A 21,865-nucleotide genomic window follows, 5' to 3' on the forward strand; every position below is an offset into this window, starting at 1 on the left:
AAAGAAACTTAAAATTCATCAGTTTACATTAAGCATTTGCCAGAACAGAATTTCAGACCTGGATCTGCCTAAAGCTTTCAGAGAAGCTTAAAAGCTTCTGAGAGAATGATTTCATATTTTACCACTTCTTCCTATTTCCAAAATGCGACACGGGCAAGGCTTTAGAACACTCCTTTACTATCTATACATTGTTTGCAGAATTACAGGGAAGAATAATTTTGAATGCAAAAATATTAATATCAAAAATCTTATACAAGATCAAAACACACCAACAAAAGGCTGCTCACAGAATTAACATCCAGTCCTTCGGTCACCAGTCAAGAGGAAACTCCTTTAGTGTGAGTTTTCAATGATGATATTAAAGTCTTCTTTTTCCTTTTTTGGTTTTTTTTTTCCCTGTTTTTTACCCTTACCCCCACAAAAAGGAGACAACCATTAAAAATAGTAATGTCTAAAACAACATTATTTAATTCTTAGCCAGGCATCTGAGGATTCGGCTTTGAGCATATTCTGAAATCAGCCGTCATCAGAGGAATCCAGCTTCATGGAGGCACCAGTGATGGAGTTTCTGAAAGCGTCCTCCGAGCTGCGAGACGCAGACATCTGGGGCAGCCTCCAGACTTGAAGCATGCTTTGTGAAAGCAGGTTTTGCACTCTGTTCATACATACAGCAGTTCAACATTCAGGAAAAATGAATAAAAATAAAAGAAGAATCAATGGCTGAGTTCCTTGAAGGATGTTCTATCTAGTTAACCCAAGTATAAAAAGTATACCAGGGACAACCAGCGTGGTGATTAAACATTTTTGCAAGATTCACAGGATTTACAATGAACAGGATCTGATACAGCAGCAGTATAGCACTGTCCCATGCTCTCCCTCATGCATAGACCCCAAAAAATTAGCCTCCCCCTGAAGGCATAGTTATGCTCAGGCAAGTCCCTGGCTTCACTCTCTGAATACACTGATGCAAGACAGCTGCCACAGCCTGGTTTTCAAATACACATGCTGTCAGTGAAGCAAGTTCTCAATGTTTTCTTTGAATACGTCTGAACACTTTTACACACCAACATACTCCCTAAGGAATCAAAAAAAATGTTTGGTCTGGAACATACCTGTGCATCTTTTGCATTTGGCAGTCTGATGTGGAAAGAGCAGATCTGCGCTCTGACAGAATTCACAGATAAACCCCTTTGCTTGACAGAGCTACAAGGACAGCAAAAGAGTTGATTTAATCTAAGAAAAAATAGTTGGGAATGTTAGCATGAATATTCCTCACACTAGCAGCTGCAAGGACATCAAGACCCTTGGCTTCTTACCTCACAGCTGTTCACATGGGAGGTGGAGCTCTTCAGAATGTCTTTGAGAAGAGGTAGTAATTGCCCTCGTTTGATTTTCACCAGATCATCCAGTGAGAAGAGATGCAGCTCCTCTGTCAGATGGCTGGGAACCTGTTCAAATTCTTTCAGTACACTGCAAAGAGAAAGGAAAATCGAGTCACAAGAAGTTGCTATTCTAGTATATTTGTATAGTATATTTGAAGAATAAGCCTCTTCTGCTTCTCTAGTCACCCAAGGATCACACAAAGCAAGTTCATGCTAAACCCTACCTCACTTCTCAGTTTGAGATCACACATCTACCTATTAGCTACGCCTACAGTTTGGGGAGGTGAATACCACAAGCCTTTAATTTACAGCAACAAGCATGGCCATGTTTTGGTATTTTCCACTTTTGTTCACTACTTTCATCTGAATGTGTTTATAAAATAAACTGAACTGAGCATTATGACTGATTTCTGGAAGAAATCTTTAAACCCTCAAGGAACGCATTGGTTAATTTTCTTATTTTTTAAGACAAATCATCTTGCAGATATACAGGAGTATCTTTGACCTTTTGAGTATGAATGAAAACCTAAAAGAGACAGAGCAGGAAAGAAAATACACCTAACAAAAAAACATTTAACATTTAAACCCAGATGTCTAAATATGGTACAAGAAACAAAGCCACCACATACATGTGGTGTACATACAAGATGTACTTCACTCTACATCTGCATGTGACAGAAGGAAGTTTTAATATCATTAGAGAAAATTGTGACAACTCATTTAAATCTGCACTCAAATGTGAGAAGGCTCTATAAGAAGGCTCCACAGGCATTCTACCAAACTTTTTCATGCACAATCACTGCCCATACCTTTCTCCAAATCTGCAGGTTTTCAAAAGCTTTTTTAAATGAAAAAGCTGTTCTTGCACCTCCTACAAGATAAAGGGGAAAACAAAACGATTTTTAAATTACCAATGGCTCCATGTCAGCACACCAAGATGGTAGGCCCAAACCTGTGTAAGTGTCTCCTCAGCCAAAAAGAGTACATGACAACTTTTAATCTTCAACAGATACCCTTCCTCAGTTAGGAGATACAATTCTTAGATGAGCCAAGGGTGTTTTCTCTAATGGCCCACAAACTTAAGAAGTCAATCAAAACTTCTGGAGCTTCCCAACAGCCAATTGCCAAGTAAATATCTATTGCAGAAGCCCAGCTCCCCTCCATGAACTCAAATAGAAAACCAATGAGGAAACATCTCCCAGCCTCTGGCGTAAGTTGGAAACTTCTCCCTTCTTCATCTGAGGAGAGAGAGGGCAAATCCCAGAAGCTGTGACAGGACAAGTCTAAGTGCGGAGAAATCAACTTTGCATCTTTCCCACACAGACCATGGCAAAGGACAGCCTGCCCTAAGGAGTTCTTCCCACAGACCCACAAATTCCCAATAAAAAGGCCACACTTACCCTCACCCTGTCCATTTCTTTACTTTTTGTGTAGAGGGCTTTGTTAATACATGACACATTGAAAATCGGGTGCTGCCATATGCTGTCCAGGAGATGTTTGGAGAAGTTGCATACATAGTATTTTTTGAAGTCCCACTTCAAAAGTATTCGGGCAGGAATGGGAGACTGGGCATAGCTGTGGCAGCAGTCACAGAAGTATTTCCCCAGGTAGTCACAATAACGGAGTCTCCTGATATATTCTGCAGGTAAAGAGCAATGAAGTTGTGAATATTTCTAATACTTACAGGACATTCCTCTTGTCTGTATGCCTATTCTGCCTAAATAACTCTGATATACTGGAGTGAGGGGCTAGGGATTATTTTTATAAGTAGGGGGGTTTATTATAGTGATAAACACATGCACAAGGTCTGTACTGTGCATTACAAAAGAAAGCTTTCCTCATTTCCACATCTGTCAAACTGATTATCAACATGAGATCAGAGAAACCATTGTCACTTTACCTGCGAAAAGGAAAGATAAGATAAAACACACAACAAAACACTTCCATCAAATGGAAAGACAAGCTAATCCTGGAGTCACACTTGTGTAATACTTTTCATATAGTTTGTGGATTTTTCCCAGCTATATCAGCATCCAAGGTTGCTGACACTTTACAGGCCATCACAAATGCCACTTTTTTGTGAGCAGCAGCAGAAGAAGTGTGGAAAGTCACTTCAAAGATTTCTTAGGTAAGATCTGGCTGCCAGACCTGTAAGTTACCATGCTTTCAAGCAGTTCTCACAGGGTATCACAAACAAAACATGATCAGAATGTTGTGATCAAGATCTAAGGGGAAAAAAACCCAACAAACAACGTTTTTTAAAAGAGCAAAAACCACACATCCCATAAGCCTGCATAAGACTTCCTTAAAGTCTCTCAAAAGATATTTTTGGAAACGTGTAAATTGGCAGAGAAGAATTATAAAAAGAAAACATTAGAAGATGTAACACCAGCATTATCCAGCCTGGAAGCTTGATTTTTTTAATTATTATTTTTTTAATAGCTTTTCCTGTTTTGTTGTCAACTGTCCTGAATTTTCATTGTGTATGAGAAGGATATCTATCAAGTACTGCGTTCTCTCCCCAGAGAGAAATTCCAAGCTGTGATAAGATTCCACTGCCTGTTTTATTGCAGGCACATCTAACAATGAGATTTTTCCCTTAGCTCAGATAATTATAAAATGGTGATACATCTGCTGGTGAAGATTACAGCCTGATTAATAGCAATAGATTTATTAGGGTTTTTTAATTCCTTTCAATAATACTTACTGCTTTCTATTGGGGTTCCACAGCCAACACACGTAAAGTTTTGGGCAGCCACTACTGCATCTCTCCTGAATACAGAGGTAAATAGTTAACACCTTTCAGCATGCAAAACACAGTTTAGTTCATATTCTCCCAAAGTGCAAGAGAACTAAACTGGCACCAGTGAAAGTGTCTAAATTATCAATTACTGCTTCTAAATATAGCTTCTTGCAAGAATTGGATCATTTTCAATTTCTTAAGTTGGTGTCCAAACCAAGGAGGGGGCAGGAGGAGGAAATCCACCTCTGTAACTGAAAAAGCAACCTGACCTGCAGCAACAGGGAATTACAGTTTGCCTATTGTGTGCATTCGACAGCACTTTATGCGTCAAGACAGTAGTTTCCCCAACCATAACCCGTTTTCTCCTCACTTTCTGAAAACCTCCTACCCATAAAATATCAGCAGGCAAGTGGGGAAACTCTTAAGAATATTCTCCAGATAAGTTTCACACAATTTTTTAGAAGTCCAGCTAAGCATGCTGCCACTGTAACACCACGCAGTTATGTACTATCACATGTAAAAGTGCACATGCCACATTAATCAGGACGTGCCAAGAGAAGGGAAAAAAGATGCCATCTGCTTTCAAGCGAAGCTGGTGACAGACACTGGAGAAGGCTGTGCCATGCACTAGTTCTAATCTTAGGTTCTACTCAATCACTCAGGCTCCCTCCATCAACTTCAGCAGATTACAGACAAATCCCCATGGTATACTAAACGATAATGCTCAGATCCCCTAGACTTACTTGACTGAAGGGTGAATATTAAATATAATCTGTGATCTTGGTGGGGCCCAGCCAGAAGATCCTCTTAATTTGGATACAATCTTTATTTCTTCAGCCAGATTCAAACTGGACTCAAGCTCTCTGGGAATCTCTTCTTTCAGCATAGACTGTTGGAAGAGACAAACTGATGAAGGTGAGCCGCCCATCAGCTGGATATGCGTTAAATGTTTAATACCCAAAGATTTTAAAGTTCAGGTTTCATCTGCACGTAGTCTCCTCTCAGTTAAACCCCATTGTATCACAGAATGGTTAGGGCTGGGAAGGACCTTAAGATCACCTAGTTCCAACCTTCTGTCATGGGCACAGACACCTTACACTAGACCGTGTCACTCGAGGCTCTGTCCAGCCTGGCATTGAACATTGCCAGGGATGCAGCATTTACCACTTTCTCTGGGCAACCCATTCCAGTGCCCCACCACCCTCACAGTAAAGAAATATTCTAAAAATTAAGGTAAAATAAATTAATAATCTGTAAGTACTTGAGGGTTTTTGGGGGTTTCTGGTTTAGTTTTTAAATGCAGCTTCCCCCTTTCCCTAACAGTGAAGCAGCTGCAGTGAGACAATGATTATTTGGAGAACCAAATAAAGAGCCTGCTGTTTTCAGCTCAGACTCACTCTTTGCTTCGATGAGCTCAGGCAACCAGACAGTTGAACTGCAGAGTCTGTCTGCAGCCAGTGTCTTCTGAAAGCTCTGCACAGTTCCTGGGCTGTTGCTTCAGCAGAATTGCTGACTGGTTCAAAACATGATCTGAAAAGTGAAGCAATACAGACAATACAGTGAAATACAATACAAGCAATACAGTGAAAAATAGCAGCATATCATCCATCATATCACCAGCAGCTCCACTGCCTCTTCTGCATCCCTGAAGAGTTTTCTCCCATCCCTTCACTCCCATGCCCTTGCTTTGATACACCCACATGCTCGCAGAGCCATAGCCACCAGCCTCCAGGGAGACCCAGGGACCAGAGAAACGCTCTGCTCAGCCAAGCACCACAGACATTTGCTGTCAAGCAGCATTCCTTCCTCTTCCTTGGGAGGGCTAAATTTACCACTCCCACACCTTTCACCACCCCAGCTAGAGGAGTAACCAGGAAGCTGGTGCAGCAGAAAAGGTAGTGCCACCAGGCTATTACAGAAAAAATACATAGCAGTACCTTTCATCTGGGGTGACAGACAGATTTTCAAGGTCTTCAAGTTCTGTGGTAAAGGAGAAAATTTTATCAAGCCATCTAAGAAACAAAGTTTCTGTTACTCAGCATTGTTTTACATCTACCTTCTGTGTTACCACGGTGTCAGCTTCAGATATATTCAGCATTACAATACTCTTGCTGGCTATGGGAAATAACCTCGGCCCTACTTGTAAACAGGCATAAGAAATCTATCTCCTCTGCAGATCTGACATCTACTGATGAAGAGTACTCCCTGACAGCTATGCATCATATAATCACCTTAGCCTCCCTTCAAGAGCAGGAGAAACAGTAAAGAGAGACTAAGTACCAGCTAGTCAAGGTCCAACCGGAAGGGACTCAATATAAGTAATCACGCACAGAACTAGCAGAGTGCACATTGATTTTTTCAGATACTGACAGATATTTGGAGACACCAATCACAAACATGCCAGCTAATGCTAGAAACAAGTTAATAACAGGTGAGATGAATGGAATTAAAGCACACACTTCTTAATTATGTTTATACAGACAAAATATGCTGATGCAGACAAAGCATTCACATTGGTAGCGTTATTTCTGGCCATGCATACTGCTCTCAAGACAAACACTTCCCCATTCATACATGTCAAAATAATGCTTGCTACTGGAAGTGCAGCTTTGGGACCTAGTTATTCATTATTAAAATATGGAATAAGGAGGTAAAAAACCCCAGCCTCAAAAAAACCCACAACAACAAAACCCCCTCAACCTCTAAAACCAAAGGGAGCAATAAAAATGCATTTGTTAACAGGACAAAGTAAGATGGAGGTTAAATGTTCCTCAAACTACTTTTAACAGTTTCAATTTCTGTAATATGTAAAAACCAGAAGCTAACCAAAGAAACTCAGGACTGTCCTGCACAGAAGCAGAGCACTGGTAACTGTAAGGGGACAGAGACCTGCTCTAGTCTCAAAGCAGAGCTAGGGCTGCCTAAAACCTAACCAACCTGTTTAATTTGGAAATAATCATGTCCTAAACTCTCTCAAACAATGCTGCTGTAGTTGGCTGAAGTTGTGCCCATTTCACACTTTGCTCACCCACATTCACTGGGTTTAATCCTTAAACATAATTTCAGTCCCTACACTGAGTTTGCATGACAAGGTTTGGCAGTGGGGGGCAACAGTGGTGTCTTCTGTGAGAAGACAGAAACTTCCCCTATGCCCCAAGTCGAGTCTGTTTTGCCCATGACGGTAATTGGCAAGTGATCTCTCCCTGTCCTTATCTCAACCCACAAGCTTTTCGTCATATTTTCTCTCCCCTGTCCAGCTGAGGGTGGCAGTGACAGAGCAGCTCTGGTGGGCACCTGGCATCCAGCCAGGGTCAACCCACAACACCCTCAAACCAGCAAAGATATTATTTTATAGAAAGGAAATCCTGCACCAGTCTGGTGTTTCTGTGTGTGTTCTAGTAAGGAGTCACGCATACGTTGTTCTATCCATTTTCTCATGTTATTTCTCCTGCAGTAACACCTACTAAGTCAATGGATTTTTCCAAACAATTAAATAGATTCAGTTGAACAACAGAGTTATAATTTTAAAGTCTTACCAATAATTACATATTCATCCTCTGAGTCACTGTGGCAATGATATCTGGTAACCCCATGATGTGATGGTAGATGCACTGGGGAGGTGACAGGCAGCAGAGCACAGCCTGTCCAGAACAAAGACAACACCAGTTAAACTTCTCCAGCATTTATAGAGTAGCTGCCTCAAGTTATATTTGTATTTTACTGCACTTAACAAAACTTCAGCACAAAGCCTGTATTTACAGAGACATTTTTACATACACACAGAAAGCCAATTCTGTCATACAGCATATCCCTAGTTTCTTAAACTAAGAAGCTTCTAGAGACTAAACCAAAAGCTTTTACATTACCAGTGATCTCTCTCCTTCCACATACAAGCACACCACTCCTTTTTGCCCAGAAGTTATGTCACTTGGACTTCAGACTTGAGTTCCATCGCAAAGATCCATATTACTCATGTACTGACTGAAGCATTACAATGCCAGCAGCATTTACTATCTTACTTCAAACTACATGTGAATGAATACTCCGGGCAGTTTCACTCAAATCAGTTACATGGCGTGATCTGCATAGTGCAGAAGTAAGCACAGAAAGAGCGAGCCAAGCTTCAAATCCTGCAAAAAGGGATTTAAGCAGGAAGAAAACCAGCCAACTACAGGAACTTTTATATGGAAAGTTGTGCTTGGCATGGGGCACCTTAAACCTTCCATCTATGTTTTATTTATTATAATTAGGATTTTTTGTAACATGAAAAAGAAAATGTGAGCATTCAACAGGAAGAATTTGACATACAGGGAAAACTCTTGCGGCATAACGATCCCCAAGGCACAGAGCTCTCAAGAGACTCAAAGAAGATAACAGAGGATTTGGTTCCAAGCAATGCCCAAATTCATTTATTTTTTCTTGCACAAAAATAAATGGCAAAGGCTATCAGACAACACTGCATTACAGACTAAGTAACTTGCCTTCATAACCACTGTCTGAAGAAGCAACAGAGGAATCGGACTTCTTCACTCCAGGGTAAGACGAGAACTCGGAATCAGTGTGATAGCTGCCATCTGATCCACTTGCTTCCTCCACACCCCAGGACTCTGCTTGTTGGCTTAGGATATTACATTTCATTTTTTCTAATGATGCTATAATCATATCTGCAACAAAAAAGTGTGCGTTTTCCTGGACACAGGATTGGAACCCTCATTAGTACACATATTTTATACTTGTTTAAGACAAAGTGAAATATACTTTTTTAGCTCAAGAAATAAAAAGGTAAGGCTATCTCACCTTTCATGTAAACCCCAACAAACCCCAACCAACCAACCATCGCTCCAAGGGCAATTCAGAAACAACATGCAAAAGGCCCAGATAAAAGTAAACTGTGTTTTCTAATCAAGGGCAAGGCAATTATCTTACCCATCTAGATAAAAAGAAATCTGATTACATGCCTAACTGATGAATATGCATGCATTTTAGAGACACAGTCTTTTACTTACACTGCATTATTTAGCATGCAAGTGTGAATCCTGTTAATAGGATTTAATTTCAAGTCAGTGTGTATGAGCAGTTTTGCAGGCATGCTTAACATGGATGGGGCCAGAAGTGGCAAGTTTTGGAAAGACTGTAGATCTTCAGGTGTTGGGTACTAGAGAAGTTAGTAAAATGCTTTCAAGTGCTAAGAGTTAAGGCAGAGAAGTAGGGAATACACAGTGAAAAATAGCTTACACTGTCAACTCAAGGCTGCACAGAAAGTCTGTGACAAGGGTAAACAGAAGCAGAGCTCCCCTGGGATCCATACTGCATTAAATATGTAGTGCTTTCAAAGCTGCATTTCCCTGCTGGAAAACCTCTCACCATGGCATCCCTTTCTATGTTGCCTGCCTGCGTCACCCATTCTCCAGGAAAAGGGAATTAGTAAAAACCCACCTCTGGTACCACTGAGACATCCAGACAAACCTGGGGTCCCTGCTCCAATCCCTTGCTCCCTGTGATCTAACAGAGCATCCCACCAGCCCCACATGAGGTACTGCTGCTGGCCTGGGCACATCTTCCCAGCCCAGGCTCAGCTCAAAAGTGGATGCACCTTGGAGAGATAGGTGCACTCAAGTGCATGGATGGAAACTCTGAGAGGGCCAGGATACTCTCCTGCTCTCCCCTCAACTGCATGTGTTTGCATTGTGCAAAGCTAAACCTCCATCTAAAAAAACCTGCAGTACCTAAGGCTAGAGATTCTGAATGCAGAATAATTAAGGCTTTTTATAAAGTGGCTTACCCTCAGAAAATTGTACCATGCAACATCAGTATCCATGACACCCTACAAGCATGAAGCTTGTAGAAGAGAAGCATGAAGACACACATCAGGGTTTATAAATAGTTAAAACTTGAAAAGCACAACAGACACCACTGCTTTCTTATCACTGTTTTATTTTTCTCAAAGGAGAAATGTATAGTGTTCTATTTTTGTCCATAGCCAAATGCATTTAGAAGAGATTAATCTCAACATTAGAGAGATCCCACAGGTCTCTGTGGGTGTTTCAAGAGACTTTTTATCTTTCCCTTAACACCGACTAACAGCACTTGCTTGATGCACGGTTTCTCCAGAGACAACTTTCATTGAACTTCAGGACACACTATTAGAAAAGTAAAGAATTAAGGAGCCTTTTTCCTTTTGGCAGATAAAGAAGACACATCCTACCCGAAGATTAAAAAAAGCCCATGTGGCACTGGTTAACCCCAAGGTAGTGGCAGAGCCCGGCATATCAGCACATCCTGCTGATAGAAGCAATTATGAGCTTATCTGAGCACGCTGCACTGCAAAAAGATGGAACAGGATACAGACACTCCTGTACTTAGCATGATTATCAGCTTTCAGCTCTGCCTGCTGGTAAGCCTGTCACCCTAGGAAGCAGTCCCACAGTGAAGCTCAGCTGCGACAGCCCTACCTTCTCAATTCTCTCCCACTTCCATCAGTGGGAAGTCCCTCTTGATTATCTGACCCATCTCCTTCCTGTCACACAACTACAATTCTCAGACTTGCTGACACTAGTTTACCTTAAATTTTCAGCCTTATAAATTTCAAAGAGATTATTTTACAATCCCAAAAATGTTTTGGGTTTTGTTTGGTTTTCTGTTTCGGATGGTTGGTTTTGTTTTTTAAAAAGGTAACCTCACTCATAATGCACTGAGCTCTTGGTGTCTCTTAAGCTGTAATGATATCAGTCCCCAGTCATCTGCACAGGACAGGTAGCTGATGTGAACTTGACTCACTCAGTAGTTCTCACTCTGTCGTTTCTAATACACATATCTACCTTCATTGGTCTCCTGGGGCTGAAAGCATATTTTTGGTCCACACATTATAGAGAAGCATCAACTCGTTTCTGAAACACCTTTTCACAAAAAGCAGTATCTAAAGCTTGTTTACAAATTCGTTGGTTTTGGTGTGTGATCTACTGGGTGTTTTTTGTTTTAAAATGTTTAGGGACACCGAGAGCTTTGTATCAAATGCAGAACTTCCCGTTAAAACAAAACCAGTGCTGTGCACATTTTTGAAGCTCTTTTGTATTAAATTCTACTCTTTGCAATAACTATAATATTAACTCCTCTTTTCAAACTTTTCAAAAAGATTAACATTTAGCACACACAGTTATGTGTGACAGCGTTATCTTCTCAACTTTATCTTTGTTTATAAGCTCAAGTGAGCTGCCTATCTGGCCACACACCTAATACCCTTTCGGTCCCTTCTCCAAATTAAAAACTATGAGAAACTGCTTAAATCACTGCAGATGTTACAGTTACTGTGCTTGTTATGTATATTGTCATTTATTTTTTTACAGCAAACTCACAGGATCATACGCATACACACAAAAAAAAAACCCAACATCTCTCCCTATCTCCTGATAGTAAAAGCATGAGGTAAATCCCATCCATAAGCAGGGAGTTGCAACAAATTCTACGTAAATTCTAACGTAACTTTAAAGTGACTATAATGACCGTAAAGTTTGGTCTTGAGGAATGTGCTGGAAAATGATGGGAAGAAAAGTGGAAGTGTAGTGTTCTAAAATATTTCCATTATTTTAAAATAATTAAAATATTTAACTAATGGATTAAAACTCGACGTAAGTGAAGCAGTAGGCATTTTAGGTTTGTAGGTTCACCCACAGAGGAGAAGAAGAGGGGAAATACAGTATTTCTAAAGATCTATCGTAAATTTCTGTTACTGAGAAACACCTCCTGTCATTTGGCTTTGCTGCTACAAAATGGAGAAAATGACGTTATGACAATAGTCTTTGCTGTCCTCACCTTCTCCACATCTTCTGGAAGCATGCACATGTCCTGCAATGAACGATTCAAGGGTATAACACTTATGTTCAAAACTGAAGTAGAACCTGTGGGTATAACAAGAACTTTTATTAGTTATTTCTTTCTCTGCAGCTTCCAGGATTTGTACAGGGTGATTTCCAGAAAGCAAAGCAACTTTTCTTTCATAAAACTTAACACCACTGGGCCTGGAGGTTGTAGTGGAAGTTAAGAAGAGAGGTATCTGGGGAACACATTGGCATTTGAACTACCCTGGCAGCCTGAAGCATGAGTAATCACCAGGGAAGCATGGTTTAAATGCCATATTGTGACACCACCATTGTGCTCCCAACACCAGCCTTCTCCACACTACAGCCTGGACTGCTCCTGACAAGCACAGTCGAAACCTCAGGCTGGGATTGCAGCAAGGCTCTGCAGTTTGCAACAGAGCCAACGAACACTGCTCTCTGCTCATTCACAATTGCTGGAAGAAAAAAGAGCTGTCTGGGCTTGCAGAGAGATGCTTAAGCCTTAAGATTCCCTAAATCACTGCTGGTATCATGTGACTATAGCAAGTTTGGAAAAAGCTTTGCCATTCTGTTTCCATACTTCTAAGAAATCTCCCTCCTGCATCCAAATGGATCCCATACTGCATGGCAATATGTACAAATGGGGCAGACATTAGCCACAGTACTCCCAGCTTCACAGAATAGTACTTTTCCTGGCATTTGCTGCCAAGTAGGATGAGCATATGAAACAAAACTCAGGTCTGGGTCTGATGCAAAGATGGTCTGGTTGCCCTTCTGCTCCTGAGCACTGTTGCCTGGAGGCTGCTGGGGCTGGGGAAAGAACTCTCAAGAGCCACAGAAAGAAGTGACCTTGATGCACGTGCAGGTTAAAAGCAGGAACAAACCTTATGAACTGCCAGTAACACACCAGCCACAACAAAGCCCCTAGAAAACATCCAATTCAGCCACAGGCTCTTCATTAACAATAACGAAAGCATTTCCAGAAGGTTGCATGAGTCAACTGGAAAAAGGTCTTTGTTATACTTTTAAAGGTCAAACAGGAGTTCACAGGACCACCAGAAAATCTCATTTAAAAAAAAAAACCAAACCAAAACAAAACCAAGAAAACCCCAAACTATTAAATGCCACTGAAAAAAAATATTTCTTCTGATTTTAAGTCCTTATATGTTACTTTCTTATGTCTCACCAATTTCCTATGAGATACAAAAGTGAGAAACCACCATCTCTGAGACAGCAATGGAAAGGATGACAAATCAAGAGGTGCTCTTGTATAATTCCTGCCTTAAAATGAAGTATTTTATTTCTTTTTTTTCAGTTTGCCATTTCCTTTTCCCGTCCTCATAGTCCTGCACAATGAGACCTCACTCCCCTTTGCTCCAGGCTAAGCAGTGAGTTAAATGGTTGGAAGGAAGAAGGGATGATGAAATGCATTAATTTTCACTTTGTACAGAACAGACCAAAGTCTAACACAGACAGAGCCCACCACACAGCACAGGGTCTAACAGGATCCTGGCTTGTGTGAAGAGTATTTTTAGTAAAACCAGGGGCAAGACTTCTCCAGTCATCTGGCTGCCATATTCCTCCATTTGCTTCCTGAAGAGCCAGCAGCATTACTGACCCAATGCAAGCTTGTGACATGTCCTACTTGTGCCAGAAGGTCGAGTCATGCACAATTTATTTGTTCTTACACACATGCCTCAGGGTCCCCTCTGACACTGGGAGCTTGGTCTGTGTTCTCCAGACCTGGCTAACCAAACCTGTGTGACTGGCACCAGCCAGCTTCAACTGCCAGGTGTGGTTTCCTTCTCACTCATGGGCACCTCTTAAATGCAGGGACCTGACAAAACACCTAGCATAACAAAACCACTATAATCATCACCATAGTAACTGCTGACGACAGCCTATCCCAGATGACAAAGTTGTTGTTATTAAGAGCTCCCGGTTCTGCAATAGCACGTGCCTATTTCAGATCTTGTAGCCAACATGAGGTATTGGAGGAGCTCTGAGTGAATAGCTAGGAAGTACCAGAGCTTGGAAGTGGAGCTCACTGGAGTGTCACCACTAGGACTACAATTGACCAAAGGAGGAAGACAAAAACACAAAACAAATCAAAACAAACCAACCACCCAGCCTTTGCCATTTTCATTTATAATACAAAGGGCAGGCGAACTATTCTCTGCTGTTTGCCTTCTTTCCAGTAGAAAATCAGCTGCACGATCCTTCCAAGGCTCAGTATCTAGGAAGAATATCAGCCTTCCGATACCTGAAGGGGGTCTACAGAAAATCAGGAAAGGGTCTTTTTACAACAGCATGTAGTGACAGGACAAGGGGGAATGGCTTTAAGCTGAGAGAGTAGATTTAGATTAGATGTTCAAAACAATTCTTCACTATGATGGTGGTGAGGCACTGGCACAGGCTGCCCAGAGAAGCTGTGGATGCCCGATCCCTGGCAGTGTTCAAGGTCAGGCTGAACAGGGCTTTGAGCAACCTGGTTTATCAGAAGGGGGGTTGGAACTAGATATCTTTCAGGTAGGTCCCTTTCAACCCAAGCCATTCTGTAATCCTATGAATAATCCCTTAGGTACCAATAACACCCTTTACAAAACAAAGATGCTTCATCTCACTGTAGCAAAGGCTGTTAGGTATTAAACATGACAGGATTGTTCCCTTATCCTAGCCAAGGGACAAGGGCCCTGCCCTGCAGCCCAGAATGGCCAGCACACCTCATGGAGACACACACAGCCCCCAGGGCCCAGCCAGCTGCTCCAGGCCATCTTGGGGGCACCATGCTGAACATCCCCACTGAACCTGGCCTCACCTATAGGCCTGCGCCACTCTGAGCTGCCTGCCACTGCATCAACATGAGGCACCCTTTGCCAGCAGCCCCCAGTTTGTATCTCTTCACCAAAAACATGTGGGTTATCCATATGGCTGGTAAAAGATCCTGACCTGTATTGGATGGAGCTATGTGCCTCTGAGACTCTGGATACACTTGGAAAGGGGAAGAGGGAAAACAGTCCTGCACTGGCACAAGCCAATTTAATACTAATGAGAATGGATGTTAAAGCCCTGCCTCCAAATTCCCAGAATCAAGGGACTCCCTCTCCTTCAGCTCAAACACAAGATATCCCAGGGAGCCCCTACACCCCAATTAATCACCCAGATCCACACTGTGCGCTTTTGGGAGAAGGGTAGTAGTAAAGACAAGATGAAGGTGGTGCAAGCCTCATCCAGTGGATGTTCTACATTGCTCACAGCTCAGCAATTTTACATTTCACCAAAGATTCCATATTACAGAAGCATTTCTACATCATGAGACAGACTACTGCAAGCATGAGTGTTTCCTGTTTCAGGAACCACAGTCCAACTCTCTGGTTCTCCTTTGGTTTTTAAGCTCTTTCTCCCCTCTCTCCCCTCTTGAATGACAGCATTTATCTACTTCGCAATCACCATAAACAAAGCCCGTTTCAGTTACAGTTGTCTTTCCTAGCACAGAAATCTTAAAACAAAAATGGACTTGCAAAGTTACCTGTTTGATTGACTGGCTCTGACTGGGAACATCTACTGGGAGAATTGCTGTCACTGTTGCTGATAGGCACAGGCTCCAAAGCATCAGGGTATGTCAACAGATCTGCTGTCTTATCAACAGTTGAATCAGAAAGAAACCTTGTGAAAGTCAGCTCCTGTCTGGGTGAGGTATAACATTCTCTGCCAGAATGCAAAACAGCCGATGTGACAGTGCCTCCTGTTAACGTCACCTGCGTAAAGCAGTCCTGCCTCAGAGGGGACATCTCCAAAAGACTGAAACTATTCAAGGAGGAAGCAGCAGGATCATCATCAGAGGAACGGGAACTAAAGAAAGTATCCAGTGAAGGTTTAGAGGAATCACAGCACGTGTTGTCCCAACATGCCTGGTGCCTTGTAAACCGAATGTCTGTTTGTGTGCAGGCAGCGCTGTAACGTGCAGAATCACTGTCACTGTCATCATGGCTATCCCCAGCACTGCTTTCTTCCCACTGTTCCACATCACTGTCCGGACGTTTGGCTCCTTGCATTGTGGTCTGCTCCAGCACCAAAGAGGGCTTCAAACCAGATGCAGTTAAAACAGACACTAGAATGTCTTTGATAGCTTCAGCACTGTTTGGGTATGATCCAAAATTTCCAGCATGTCCAATCACTGCTGGTCTTGAATATTTGTCTGTTCAGGAAGGGGAGGAACAGAGAGATTAGGAAACAATCCTAAGAAAAGGTTAATTTAAAATGTAAAATACACGTTATTTTTTACATATGTGAGGAGACAGGAAAGAGCAGAATTCAAACACTATTCTCTGCTGCCTCTTCCTGCAAGAAAGCTCTTGTTTTCTGCAGTCTGGAAGCAATTCTGTCATTGATAAGGCTAGGTAATAAACAAACAGTAAAGTATGCTGCTGCTAGCCAAACACAATTAGTTAAGCTTTAATGGTGACTGATAGCATGCTCAAAAACATCATTGTTCTACAAAACTGGATGAGGTACAGCTACTGATACCACTGCCAGTAAAAAAGAAGGTCACATTATAGCAAAATACATAGCAGATCAATATAGCAGGAAGAAAACAAAAAAATAGACACTTAGGAATTAAAGGTCATGTGCTTGCACGTTTTAGTTCAGACACTCCTCCTCACATGGAAAAGGCTAAAGTAATTTTCAGTCCACTATGCATAGGGGTGGCAACATTTACATGAACCCATAAAGAAAAACAGCTGTCACACCCAGCTCTTTTTAATATAATGCCCCTGAAGGAACCAAAAGTACCACCTGCCAGGATTCTGTGACCTACTACAAAGCTGTAGTTCAGCTGAAAAGGGACAAACTGCCTTTAGTGGCAAACATGGCAACATTAGTGTGATGTAGAAGGGGCACTGTCACCAGTAGCTATTCAAGAATAAATTGAAGTCCTATACCTTGAACAAAAAGCCTCACAGGAACTGCCATAATCCAGACAATGGAGAGATTAGATACAAAGTCTGTGTTCAAGAAGAAGCTATTGACCACATAACAATGAAGTTAACAACTGTCTAGGGAAGATAAGCAGGTTGTAAAACTCTAAGAATAGATACAATCAAGAAGATGCATTTCCAGGGCAAAGAACTCCTAGTCAGGTCTAGGAGGAACATTAAACACTGCTGGTGAAAAAAAAAAAGATAAAAGCTAGCAAGTCTTGCAGCCTAGTCTTTGCTCGTGGGTTGCTCTCCCTGGACATTTCTCAGTGGAAATCAGTAAGCCTCTCCACAAGTTACTCATCTGGAAGCCAGCATGCACTCAAATTACATGATAAGAAAGTTTAGTAATGAAGGCATCAAAACAAAAAAAAACTCACATACTTTGGAAAAGCAAGTCTATATGAAGAGCAGTCCCTGTCAAAAGGCAACTGAAAAAGTTATTACCAACATCACACATCAGCTATACTGCACAAGCTGCTAGCAATTCTGTCGTCGTAAAGCCAAGACAAAATTAGCTGAGTTCATCAGCAACTGGGATCAGCCACCTGCCATATCAGGAGAAAGCTCTTGCAGAAATAGCAACAAAACTGCATATTTCACTGGTTGCATTTGCAAAGAAACACCTTGCCAAAGTAGCCAGCCATAGCAGTGTAAGGGCAGGAACAGGAAAGTAAGAGCTAGCTGACTTTAAAACATATTTTGATGTTTTCATTAAAATAAAACAATTTTTAAATTTCAGAGGAATACCTTAACCTGGGCTGCAGACTGCATGTTTTCTGTGCAAGACAAAACATTTAGCCTTACTGTTTTCAGCTCTTCTGCTCTGCTCTCCTATTGCAAAGCCAAATCCACCAAAACCCACATTTTAAGATACATACAGAAATAGTTTAGTTCCAACAAAGAAAAAAAATAAATCTTAAATTGTTTTGTAACTGATATTCATGTGAGTAACTGCCATAATCTATTAAAATCTGATAAACTATTTCTTGAATGAACAAAGATTTAAACTACCAAGAATCATCTGAATGGTTCAAATATTTTACTCTCGAGCACTTAAAATGCCAACATAACTAAAATGGCAAACTACCATCTGAAAGGCAAAAACTCCCATACTTTCAAATTGTATAAATACACCTTGGTGTTGCCCCATCTTCAAAGCCAGTAAGCAAGGTTCTCTCTCCAACCAGACTATACTTGTTTAGTAACACAATCATTGATAGCTTTTGCTACCATTACAAGTACCAGCAAAGCTCCCCAGAGAGGCATTTTAGAACTGGCATACCTGAGAGAACAGATATTTGAGGTGTTGGAGCGAGGCAGCTAATCCTTGCTGAAGAATTTGAAGAATATGCTGTCTCTGTGAAAGGCACCTTTAGGCTTTCATGGTTTAACTAGAACAAGAACACACAGGCAGACAATTCGGTTATAAGACAGCAGTAGTCTGGTAATGACACTCACAGGCATCCCAGCAGGAAGAACACCATGCTAAGGCCTGCTGACACATCACCTAAACACTGCCTGTATTTGTCTGCAAATTCCCCCAGAAGCATGCACCATCTGAAAGAGCACTGGCATCTCAACTCTGCATCTTGCATTTTACTCTGGAAGGCAGGTGACCAAAGAAAGTCTCCACCATAGGAGAGCCATGCGTGTGTTTAAGGCATATAGGAGATACAAATGCCGAATCATATGCCTGTATATCTGCAAAAGAGCAACAATGAAGTGGAAAAGAATTCAAGGAGTCACCAATCTGCAGCTGGAAAAAAGGGCCCATTTAGATGTATGCAGACCTAAACCTGTGAGGCCCAGACTCCACAAACACCTGATGCACGTGCTGCTTGATCTCCCAGCTGTATCGACTGCTCCAAGTGTGGTCATGTAATCACATCTGCCTAATTTGGTAGCACATAGCTACATGACAGTTCACGTCAGCAATGCAGCTGACCCAGAACAAAGCAAGAAGTGACACAAATAGATAATACTTGACCTGGCACGGAGCCTGACAGTAGAAGCTGACAAAAATTCTCAATGCATTTGAACTGACTGAGCAGGTTTATACCAGATCAGCATTTCACTGAGTATGGACATTATGCTTACGGCTTGGTATTTCTAACCCCAAAGCTGGATTTACCATATTGTCAAACCAGGTTAAGCTGAACTAGGGCAAATAGTTTAGCACAGATACCAAGGGGCTAATACCAGCAAGGGAGTAAGATACACTCAGGACAGTGAAGCAACAGGTCTCCTCCCCAAGCTCACAAAACCTTGTGAGGGTCACATATTTATTGGGCAGGCCATCGAAAGGTGCATTAACTAAGGTGTACCTCCTGCCTTCTCCCTGCTCGTGACATGGATGACATGTCTCCATGCAGAAGCATCTCCAGGATGACTCTCACTCTCCCCTGCACCCTGTGGTCCCACAAAAAGGGGAGTTAAAAGGTTTACTGTCCTCTGCCACCCTGTACTCATCTCCACATTCCACCCGTGGGAGAGTGAGGAGACTCAGCAAGCATATCTAGTGCAGATACCCTTCAGAGTCATGGAAAGCAGAAGAAATTAAACCCCACAAAGAATTCCCCTTTTAACTAGAAAACAACATTTTGAGCCAAAAATAGTATACTGAATTTCAAACATTTAGTGTTTGATTATGCCAGTGCTTAGAAAATACACTCTTCAGTATCAGTGCTTTCTTTTTTCTCTCCCCCTCCATGCATTCATTTGGAGAAATGGCTTTATATATATAAATTTCATATAGCTAGTATCACTGGGTAAAGTAGTTCTTACAGGAATTCGGTTTTAATCCATTACTTTCATTTTCTTTTTAATGGTCTTAACACCAGTTATTAACAAACTCTACTTCTTAGGAACTATCAAGTATCACAACTTGACACCAGGGTACATGTAACTACTTTATCAGTAAATGTTAAGCATCTTAAGATTGTATCTTTTTTTTTTTTTCTTTTAAAATAGTACTCCCACCCCTTAGATCTTATCAGAAGCAATTAGTGTTCTGAAAATATGGATAGAAAGATTCCCATTTACACTCAAGATTGGAACTAGATGATCGTTAAGGTCCCTTCCAACACAAATCTCTCTCCAATTCTATGTTACAATTTCAATCATAACGCAGATTAGGAAAGAGCTCCTCTAGTATTTAATTATTAAAATATTAAAGAAAAAAATAATCACAAACCAAGAAATTAAGGAGCACTTATAAGTAAATATTACAACAGAGGTGAGTGAAAAGTTCCACAACATGCTGCCGTAACTAATAAACCCCACTTTGACGTCTTTCATAGCACAAACGAGTCAGCCTTTCCCCCCTCAACATTGGGAATGTATTTCCAACATTAACTCCATGATGAAACATCCAGCATTTAAAGTATTTACCACGACCCCTGACAAGTCAAAGCTCTTTCTTGAAAGAAGTTCCAGCAGCTAAGGGAAACACTGATCCTCCACTGCCTTGTCCTCTTCCTTACCTTTTCAGTGCTGGGGTGCTTGAAGACTCCCGGTCTGCTATAGCTGGCCAGAGGTACCGCATGGAGAGACATGATGGGGCAGCATTCCTGGTTTGTTGTTGTTTTTCAGCACCTGGAAGCGATAAAGAATTACAATCGCCGCCACGTTAACCGCGATTCTCCATGTGTTTTCCAGGCTGTACATGTCATACTGGGAACTGTTTGCGGTCTTGGCTTTGGCACGCTTATAAGCTTAGAGAAAAGCATCGCTCAGCAGCAATGGAATTCCGTGTTAAAGATACAAGAATTTCCAAGGGAAAAACAAACCAAAACAAAACAAACAAAAAAAAAACCACCACAAACAAAACCCAAAACACAAACAAACAGGAATGCCTACCACAGGCATCAAGGAAGGTACTGATCCGTTTGTTGTGCAAGGAAGAGAGGGAGCGGACTTGGCAGCGCCGGGCTCCGTAGCAGCGGGGCTGCTCCCTCCCCTCCACCGGTGACTGGGCAGGGGAAGGCACCGGCGGTGAACAAAACCCGACGCCGTAGTCCCGGCACGGCACTGGGAAGCCGCGTATCCCTTACCACGGAAGCGCCCAGCCCGCCGGGGCAGCTTCGGAGGGCAATAAACCCTGAAAGAAGCACCCCAACACTAACAACACCGCAACAGCATCCTGCCACCCGCACCAAGCTCCCTGCCACGTACCGGCCTCCCACCCGCAGCCGCCGCACCTGGCTCCTCCGGTCTCCGGACGCGGCTCCCGTACCCGCCGGCCACAGCACAACTGCCACAACCAGCACTGCACCCAGGGCGGCCAGCCGCCCTCTCCGGGTGAGAAAGGGGGCCAGGCCCCAGGGCGGAGCTTCCCGAGGGAGGGCGGGGCCCTGCCCGCAGCCACGACAGTGGTGAGGGGCGGTGCGGCCTGGCCGGGGGTGGGGGGCTCAGCTGGCCCGCCCCTCTCGTGAGGGAAGGGGAGCCCTCGGTGCCGCAGCACAGGTTGTGAAGGAGCAAACCCAAACCAGAACGGGAACTGAGGCACGGGACCCTGGGTTCGTCGAGTTTGGAGAAAAGGAGGCTGAGGCACCACCTTAGTGCGCCATACAGCTTCCTGAGGAGGGGAGCCGTTGATCCTTCTGAGGAGGGGAAGAGCATGTGGTGACAGGACGGCTTTAAACTGACAGGGGAGATTTACATTACACATTAGGAAGCTCTTAGTGTGAGAGTGGTGTGTCATTGACACAGACTGCCCAGAGAAGCTGTGGCTGCCCCATCCCTGGCAGTGTTCAAGGCCAGGTTGGACAGGGCTTGGAGCAACCTGGTCTAGTGGAAGGTGTCCCACCCGTGGCAGGGGGTTGGAACTGGATGTGCTTTAAGGTCCCTTCTAACCCAAAATATTCTGTGATTCTATGAAACACTGGAACAGGGTTCCTGGAGAGGTGGTCGATGCCCCAAGCC

The 21,865-nt window shown here is 42.5% G+C and overlaps 1 protein-coding gene across 1 annotated transcript; it reads right to left on the reverse strand.

Moving 5' to 3' along the window:
• Positions 1-413: 413 nt before the first annotated feature.
• On the reverse strand, positions 414-20,709 carry RUBCNL (rubicon like autophagy enhancer). Its single transcript, XM_061353073.1, has 15 exons — positions 20,425-20,709; positions 18,225-18,333; positions 15,490-16,158; positions 11,935-12,020; positions 8,607-8,814; positions 7,662-7,766; positions 6,063-6,105; positions 5,523-5,655; positions 4,869-5,014; positions 4,090-4,154; positions 2,783-3,021; positions 2,192-2,253; positions 1,317-1,470; positions 1,113-1,203; positions 414-655 (listed from the first exon to the last, which is right to left on the reverse strand). The coding sequence occupies exons 1-15, from the start codon at positions 20,494-20,496 to the stop codon at positions 543-545; spliced, it is 2,295 nt and encodes a 764-aa protein (XP_061209057.1). The 5' UTR covers positions 20,497-20,709; the 3' UTR covers positions 414-542.
• Positions 20,710-21,865: the final 1,156 nt, after the last annotated feature.

This window comes from Neopsephotus bourkii, unplaced genomic scaffold, assembly GCF_033783945.1.
Source record: "Neopsephotus bourkii isolate Nb327-2 ecotype Australia unplaced genomic scaffold, CSIRO-AGI_Nbou_v1 NB_663, whole genome shotgun sequence".
In the NCBI taxonomy this organism is placed as follows: domain Eukaryota; kingdom Metazoa; phylum Chordata; class Aves; order Psittaciformes; family Psittacidae; genus Neopsephotus; species Neopsephotus bourkii.

Coding starts and splice junctions, on each gene's coding strand:
- RUBCNL (XM_061353073.1), bottom strand. CDS start 20,496: ATGTCTCTCCATGCGGTACCTCTGGCCAGCTATAGCAGACCGGGAGTC. Junction 3,022..4,089: donor TGGAACCCCAATAGAAAGCA/GTAAGTATTATT, acceptor CTTTACCTGCAG/AATATATCAGGAGACTCCGT. Junction 656..1,112: donor CAAATGCAAAAGATGCACAG/GTATGTTCCAGA, acceptor ATGTATGAACAG/AGTGCAAAACCTGCTTTCAC.